This window comes from Babylonia areolata, chromosome 24 (assembly GCF_041734735.1).
Source record: "Babylonia areolata isolate BAREFJ2019XMU chromosome 24, ASM4173473v1, whole genome shotgun sequence".
In the NCBI taxonomy this organism is placed as follows: Eukaryota; Metazoa; Mollusca; class Gastropoda; order Neogastropoda; family Buccinidae; genus Babylonia; species Babylonia areolata.
The window spans coordinates 19,407,968-19,416,526 of record NC_134899.1 but is presented as its reverse complement, the minus strand read 5'-3'; the positions used below and the strand labels follow the sequence as shown (position 1 = coordinate 19,416,526).

At 39.7% G+C, this 8,559-nt stretch overlaps 1 protein-coding gene across 2 annotated transcripts in view; it reads left to right on the top strand.

Moving 5' to 3' along the window:
- The window catches only part of LOC143299229 (sequestosome-1-like), a 90,987-nt gene that overhangs the window by 850 nt on the left and 81,578 nt on the right, over positions 1-8,559 (top strand). The window contains exons 2-7 of one of the 2 annotated variants that reach the window (XR_013057498.1): positions 98-232; positions 996-1,210; positions 1,879-2,110; positions 2,626-3,023; positions 3,445-3,574; positions 4,101-6,305. Coding sequence is in view for 1 of the 2 variants with exons in the window: in XM_076612431.1 (XP_076468546.1) it covers positions 98-232; positions 996-1,210; positions 1,879-2,110; positions 2,626-3,023; positions 3,445-3,574; positions 4,101-4,258 (1,268 nt within the window). In the remaining variant the exon portion in view is untranslated. Of the gene's footprint in view, positions 1-97; positions 233-995; positions 1,211-1,878; positions 2,111-2,625; positions 3,024-3,444; positions 3,575-4,100; positions 6,369-8,559 lie in introns of those variants that run through there. The other variant, XM_076612431.1, reaches the window with a different exon arrangement.

The window sequence follows — 8,559 nt, the reverse complement described above, 5'->3', positions numbered from 1 at the left end:
GACTGTATACATAACTGTTTAGCAACAATGGTGATCTTTCGCGTATTAGTTGAAAATATTTTTGTTTTGTTTTGAATGTACCAAATTTATGTTCCAGATGCTGATGGAGACTTGGTGACATTTTCATCCACACTGGAGATGTTGGAAGCAGTGGACAGTTCCACTGATGGTGTGCTGCGGATCTTTGTCAAACGTGTGGCTGGAGAGGACAAAGCTGCTGGAGGAGACAACGGTAAATAATCAGATTGTGCTCAGTTTGCATTGCTTAAAATAATTTCTTTAGCAGTAGGATTGCATTTTAAACTAGAACCCTTTTCAATAGTGATACCAGGAGGAAGGTACGAATTGCTTCGATAGGATCTAGATGAGTGGATTGTACCATCATTTTCAGTTCAAATGGAGTGAGGGATAAATAAGTAAATGAATGAAAATGTATGACATTAGACAAAGAAAGAGAGAGAAACTCAGAAAGGAAATCTGAGTCAAGGGTCAATGTGGAAATAAAAAAAAAAGTCAAATTTTTGTCATATTTTAATTGCAAATTTTCTATAAATTCAAACTGTAAAATATGTGACAGCTTTTTTCTTCTTGTTCATAGCTTTCAAATTCATTGGTTTATTGGTAATATTGGGATTTGTCTTCTGTAGCAGAGCTGAAAATGTGTGGTCTTGCAATTGTAGTGAAATAAGAAAATTATGGGATTATATAAAAAAAAATATATAAAAAAAATTTGAAAATGAGGAATGTTTGAATCAGCAGATACATACAGCATGTGTCATACATTTTTCATTATAAAGATAATGTCTTACAGCAAACACATAGATTGATGGAGTTTGTTCAGTTTGTTTAAGAACTTTAAATTGTTCAAGTGCATAATGTTCCATAAAGCTTTCAAGATCATAGTAACACTAAGCATCTTTTGTATTTGTTGTTGTGAGTAATGACTTTATGATAAGACTGGCAGAATGTATAGAAAATGTTCTTCTTTCTGCAAGGTGGGGAGAAAACTGAGGAAGAGAAAGCTGAGGAAGAGAAGGTCCACCATCCAGGCGTTGTGTGTGATGGCTGTGAGGGAAGCATCTGTGGCCCGCGCTACAAGTGCGTCATTTGCCCTGACTACGACCTGTGCTCCACCTGTGAGCAGAAGGGACTGCACCCAGAGCACGACAAGTTCAAGATCACCCATCCCCAAACTGCTGGTGGACATGGGGTATGTTTTGCTTAGAAGTGATTAGTTAAACAACAACAACAACAACAAAACAAACAACTAAAGAAATGCTTATAATACTTTGGGGTGTTTTTTTTCTGTTTAAATTTTTTAATTTTTTATTGTGCTCATATTTTTGCAAGTTAACTTGTGGGTATCATTGAATACTAAACTCAAGTGGTCAGTCACACCTTCTGAATTAGGACTAGGAGCAGTTATCTCAACAAGTGAGTTACATATCTAATATTCTCACAGAGATATCTCAGTTGAAAAGAATAACAATATCAGTTCAGTGATACAGTGTTCCACAATGGTTCATGCCAGCCCAGTGTAAAAGGAGCTATCTTACAAACTTGGTGGATATCTTAGATACTCACAAGGATTGAAATATAGTGATGTGGCTTGTGCCACTCCAGTGTTTGGAGCTAACGGATCTGTCAGTTATTTCAAATCAACATTGCTCTCGTAACCCTGGGTGCGGTTGTGGTGGCACCACTGATGACTCTCTGACAATCTTCTGCCATCTGTCGCGGTTTCAAATATATTGAAAAATATTACATGATTTTTTCCACAGTAGTTCATGCCACCCAATGTTATATGATCTGTCTTTTACAGATATGTGAGTTACCTTCAACACTTGTTGAAAAATGCAGCTTGGTTATGTTCCACAGGGGTTCATGCCACCTCACTTTCGCCGCTGGATGCACCGCTTCATGAAGAAATGCCCTGCTGGCTACGGACAGTGCCCAGCTGGGGGTGCCACTGCTGCTGGGGAGTCCACAAGCTCTGCTGGAGAGTCCTCGACTGGAGCCCAGTCCCAGGGACCTGCAGGGTCTTCAGCCAGCAGAGACGAGTTTCTTAATGACATTGGTGCCAATATCGCAGCATTCTTGGATCCTTTTGGTAAGTGGCTGATTTTAGCATTAGTAGGGATTATTGGGGTGGAGATTGAATAGGTAGTACCAGTTTGATGATGAAAGATGTGTACTTGCACATGTTGTTAGAAATTAACATCCTGGAATGTTTGGTTAAGAACGTTTTGTGTTAGGACAGGGGAGGTAATCTACTTCAGGAAGTTATCGGCCATAGTTACTTTCGTTTTCTCCGCATAGGTTGGTAGTAGTTTGCACAGGACAGGAATCAGACGCCTGCCGGAGTCTGCACTAGTGGGGCACGGTAAGTGTGTTACTTAAACATAATTTTAGGAAGAAAATTTCCTTTGTGTTAGCATGTATGTTTCGAGAAAGACTTTATCTGCTGGAGTGTTTCATATCACTGGAATAATACACTTAAAGAAAGAAGCTGATTTGTGAATTTTTACTTTGTCTGAGAGAAAATATCGACCACAGATCAACAGGTGTAATTTTTTTTTTATCTCCTCATCCAATATAACACCTTTATTTCTCCTCTCCCCTCAGGCATTGACGTCAGCTATGAGGTGCAGCACGGAGCTGGGGAGAAGAAGAAGGGCCACTTCCGAACCAACGGCCAGGGCACAGGCAGGTGTGGGGCTCAAGGTGCTGGCCCTGGCATGTTCCACTGGGACTGGAACATGTTCACCAACACTGGAGGATGCCATATGCCGCAGGGTGCCACACCTGGCACCAGCAGGAATGGAGACAAACCAGCGGAAAAGCCAGCTGAAAAAGCCGCTGAAAAGGCTGCAGAGCAGGCTGCAGAGCAGGCTGCAGAAAATGCGACAAAGCAGGCAGCTTCACAGGAGGCAGAGAAGGCAGAAGACATGGAGGAGGAAGTTCCGGTGACCATGGAAGCAGAAGCTGCAACACCCAAACCCCAGGACATTCCACGTTCTAAGGTAGGACTTGCTTTCGACCATTAAAAATTGACATACGAGGATTTTGCTTCCTTGTTTCGCCTGAATGGAAACCTAATTCCAGCTCATTACTGTTTTTTTGTTTTCATTTTTGTTTTTGTGGATTGAAGTTTTGAATGGACAGTTGCTATTTTTCTGATTTTATTTGTGTCAAATTTTGTAGCAACTTGTCTAAAGTTTGGGATTTTGTAACAAACTTTATTATCAAGTAAATGTGCACATTGCCACCTTCTTCTTTTGATTATAAAGTTCTTAGCCAAACTTGCGTTTCTTGTTTACAAACATTTTACTGGAAGAGAAAAAACTTGCACTGTATGTCTGTGTGTGTGCACATGTAAGTGTATGTATATGCGTGCATGTGCACAAACCATTCCAGTCACAAACAGATTTTTTTTCCAAACAGGAAGCATCACCAACAGGTTCCCATGATGAGGACTGGACCATGCTGAATGAGGGGGAGGTAACAACAGACGGTGAAAGTGCTGCTGCCTCAGAATCTGCTCCATCTGCTCCCCGTGAAGGCCTCTACCCAAGTAAGTTGAAGGAACCATGCATGCGTGTCATAATTATGTCAAGAAAAGTGGCGATGGCATTCACCAGTTTGCCAGTATGAAATCACATGTTGAATGAATGAAATGTAAACACAGTCGGTGAATGAGAAAAACAAAACAGAATTTAGATAGACAATTATGCCCATAAAGTGAATGGTTTACCTGGGCGGAAGACAGAACAAGGGAGGAAACAGTGAAGATCCCTGGTCATCACCTCATGAGCTGTCGGGGCATAGAGAGGATCAGCTAGCAATACACATGGCAGAAACTTACAACCCCCAACCCCCCCCCAAAAAAAAAACAAAAACAAACCCACTTCTCTGCAAGATGTGTTGTATACAAAATTTATAACAAGTTTTCATGGCAGTAACTTATAAAAAAAAAACTTGCTGTTGCAAAGCATGTTGTATGTAAAATCTAAACAGTATTTTCCTCGGCTACCATAGGTATCTGATTCAGAATTTACAACAAAAATGGTACTAATTTGCTGGGCACGTGTTGTGTGCAGATCTGAAAGTGGCACAGGCTGTGGAGATGATGAAGGCGATGGGATTCAACGATGATGGGGGCTGGCTGACCCGTCTGCTGGACACCACCGATGGGGACATTGCTCAGGCTCTGGACACCCTCAGGCTGGGAGCCCAGCAGGCCAGCCGTCTGTCCTAGATGAGCAGACGCCCCTCACTTTCTGTGGTGTACATATCACGCTTTCACATGTACTTCTTTTTTGACTGTACTGGTTGGACTTTCTTTTGTGCTTGTTTTATTAGCCCAAGGAGGGTAAATTGAAATAACTGTTGTGGGAATGTGGAGACAAATCCTAGAATGACGACATGATGATGTAAACAGTTGTTACCGTATCATTTTTGTTTCATTTTATATGCGCAGGGTAGGTTATTGGCTGACAAATTGTGGGAATCTTGAGATCATTCTGTAAATAATGACCTGATGAAATAAACACTAGATGGTCTGTGATGTATGGTTTTATATATGCTGTAGCCCTTTTTTCTTGTGGCATTCAGTTGGTTTGTAGCATGTGATTGTTGGTTATTTTTCTCTTGATGTGTATTGTCTTAGCAAAGGAAAATTATTTTAGCAGAACACCATCTTGTTTAGTAATTTTTAAGCAATGTCATACTGACTTTCAGCAGTTTAAAAAAAAAATTTTTTTTAGATAGATTGTTTCCAGTTTCTGAAATATTCATTTATTATTTAAAAAGGAAAAGATGAAAGTGTTTCTTTAGTCACCAAGTTTGCATATATCTCTGATATGCAGCAGCTTTGATAAGTGTTGTTTTATGTTTTTCATTCAAATGCCACAATTAAATGTCAAATTAAGGATTGATAATAAATAAATAGATGAAAAAGGAAATACAGGGAGATTCAGTGCAGTGACATCTGTACCCAGGTACCTGTTTGTAGTTTGTGGTTGTTGATTTTTTTTTCTCCCCCACATCATTTGGCTGCACCAGTGGGTCACGGTATTCATGCGTAATTGAATATAAGACATGTTTTTCACTAAGACGCACTCTTCCCCTTTAGCTTCTTCCAACAGAGTGTTTTACACGCAAGTAGAAAGGAAATGTACCAAGGGAGACCACTACCCAAACCTACTTTCTTTTTTGTTTTCCTGTGTGGATTAGTATTTTGGACAGGACATGAATCAGACGCGTGTCTTGAGTTTGCACCCGTGTGTCGTGGTAGCTGTTTATCAGATATGAATTTTAGATGGGAGAAAAACGTTTTATTTCTGTGCAAATGTTACAAGTTATGAAACAAGATTTTTGTTTTGTTCTGTTTTCATTATAATCTGTGATCATTGTTGAATTTATGTTGTACGTCTGTTCTTTACATCTATTCAGTGTATTCAGGAGAATAATCTTGTTTATGTTATGTGTTTTGAGAAGCAATAGAACCAAAATTTAACAAATGGGATCAGTTGCTTATTTGAAACTGTATGGGATACTATATTGTGAAACAAAAATGGTTCCAAATGATAATTTTCTTCAGAATGATGACGACCAATTCAGTTTTGAAAAACATGGAAGGGAGAGCTACTTGTATGTGTGATAGTTTCTAAACAATGACTGTTTCTAAAAAAAACTTTGCAGTTTTCAATGTGTTTTATTGTGAACAATTCTCACCCCCCCCCCCTTTTTTTTTTATTTATTAGTCATTTGAATAATATGAGAATCATGGATACCAAAACTGCACAGTCTGTAATTTTATTCTCATTTACTGTGGTCGTACTAATAAGCAAAAAACAGATAAAAGATGAGAATATTCCTGGAAGATCACATGTTTGTGTGTACGTATTATATATATAGTGAAAGATATATCATTCATGTTGTTTTAAACTGAGCACAAAAACATTGAATGTGTAAATTACTAAAAATTGTCATTGACAAATCCCACGTAACCGTTTCATGTGGCCTCTTTATTTGTTCCAACACAAATCAAGCTTTTGTTCAATTGATTTAAACAAAATATTGGTTAATTGTGACGCTGTCAGTGTCATGTGTAAGTATTAGTGGGTTTTCATTATTTTTGTTGGATATGTCTCTCCGTCTCACTATTGTCAGGTGCAGTGTTGTTTGAGGAATGGGTTTTGAAATGATTGGACAGGTTTGTGAGAAAGTTCATAGTTGGTACAGTTTTGAACTGAGATTGAGACATGCTTTGAAGAAAAGAAGACAGGGAAAGTGATGTTTCTGCCTTTTATTAATGCTTCCACATTAAACCAGAATAAAAAAAAAAAGATTGTTAAACAAAAATATTCAGTTGTTATTTGAGTTTGTGTGCGTACGGCAAGAGATGTGTGTGTGTATGTGACAGGAAATGAAATGTGTTTGTGCAACATTGAGTAGAGAGGCTGTGTATCATATTGTGTGTCTGTGTCTTTGCATGTTGGATGCATGTTTCTGTTTCAGGTTAGATTTCTGTTTTGTTTTTCTACTTTCACAGTTTTGACAAATGTGAGATCACAATGATTGTGCTCACCAATTTGCATCATTTCCCATTTGGGAAACTCTCAACCACACATCACAGTAATCACGTTGTTGTTACAGCATAACTAATAAATCTTTTTTTTAAAAATTGCATAATCATGCATAATGCAAATTAATGTGCTATACACACACCACACTCAGCACACACAGTTCATGCACTAACACCGACAAACACACAGACCGTGAGTTTTGAACCAGGACATAATTGCATTGCTGATGGTGAACAGTGTCAAAAAGACCTTATTTATTATCTTTTGTACTGCCGCAATATGAGATTGTATGCAAGTTTGGACTCGCATTGTGAAACTGCAGATGAAGAAGGAAATTTATGTGACAAACGTTTGGCAGTTGGGATTCACGATATCTACCTGCTCATGGCAATGATTAAAAAAAATTTCATCATGAAATATCGTTAGAAATCTTTGTATGATATAGCCCAGTCGATTGCATGATTTCAAAATCTGATAGTGACCATTCGGATTGCTGGATTTCAAAATCTGAAACTGACCATTCATTCATATCCCATTGTTATTTTATATATATATATATATATATATATATAAAGGATGCACTTTTCCTACCTCTGGAATCACTTTATTTTGATGCTTTTTGGACATGAAAATGCGATGTCCGTAATAAAGTAGATTATTCAACAAGAGATTAAGTACATGAAACCGACATTTCTCTTCATGTGTGTGTGTGTGTGCGATCTAGTCTTTGTTTCTGTCTCTGTGTGTGTGCGTCTCTCTCTCTCTCTCTCTCTCTCTCTCTCACGTACACACACACACACACACACACACACATACACAAAACATTCCAGAGCCTGTTCAGTAGGCATCTGAAACAAAGGCAGAATGAATCTTTGTGTAGTGACCACAACAGACATGCTGTTGTTTCTCATGAGGAGATATAATGCTTCTCAGCCATCGCGTACCACGGACTTCGAGCGTTCTTTTGTCAGAGAAATTCCTGAACCATCTTTGACCCATGCCATGTCTAAAGACACAGACGATCTTTGCAAGGGACGTAATACCTGTCCGGCAACAAAATTACTGAATGATTTCCCTTACACTGAACCTTTTTTTTGTGTGTGCGTCAGCCAGAGTGGGTTGAAGAGAGAGGAGGGAGGAGATACGAAAGGTGGAAATAAAAGGAGAGAGGAGAAAGGAAGTAGAGAAGGGGAGGGGGTGGGGGGGTGGGGGGGCACAGGAAGATGAAAGAGAGAGTGGAGGGGGGGGGGTGACGGTGTGGGGGGAGGGGGGCATGAAAAGACAGAAAGGGGTCAGGAGGGGAGGGGAGGTTGGCGACATAATGTCGCGCTTCATGCTTCATGTCCTCCTCAGTGCATTGTTCCCTCAGTGTCTTCAGTTGATGGAACTTGCATTCAGTGTCGGGCCTTAGCGAACATCATCGGTGGACGATTTCCCGAGAGACATTATTAATGACACGCGCGGCCATGCCGGCTGACTTTCGACTGTCGTCTTCCACAACTAAAGGAGTTGCGGGGAGACATTGACACTGGGGAAACGTACAGGGATAGGAGACTAGGAAGAGAGAGCGACAGAGGGAATGGGCTAGGAAACAGGAAGTAGAGAGATTGAGAGAGAGAGAGATGACAAGATAAGACAATGTTTATTTGCCAAGCTTCCGGTCCATAACAAAGAAGTGGGCCATGTTCAGTTCATTTCAGTTACTCAAGGACAAGACAATGTTTATTTGTTAGGCCTCCGGTCCATAACACAGAAGTGGGCATTGGAAAAACAAAACAAAAAACAAACAAAAAAAAAAAAAACAGAAGAAGAACAAAAGAAAAAAGAAAGCGAATCAGTGTAAATGAGAAAGCGCACGCGACACTTACACGCTCAGAGAGAAAGAGAGAGAGAGAAAGTAACGGGGAGGGGGGATAGACCAGGAGGATTACCAGGAAGAGAGAAATAAAAGGGAGATGGGGTATTGAGC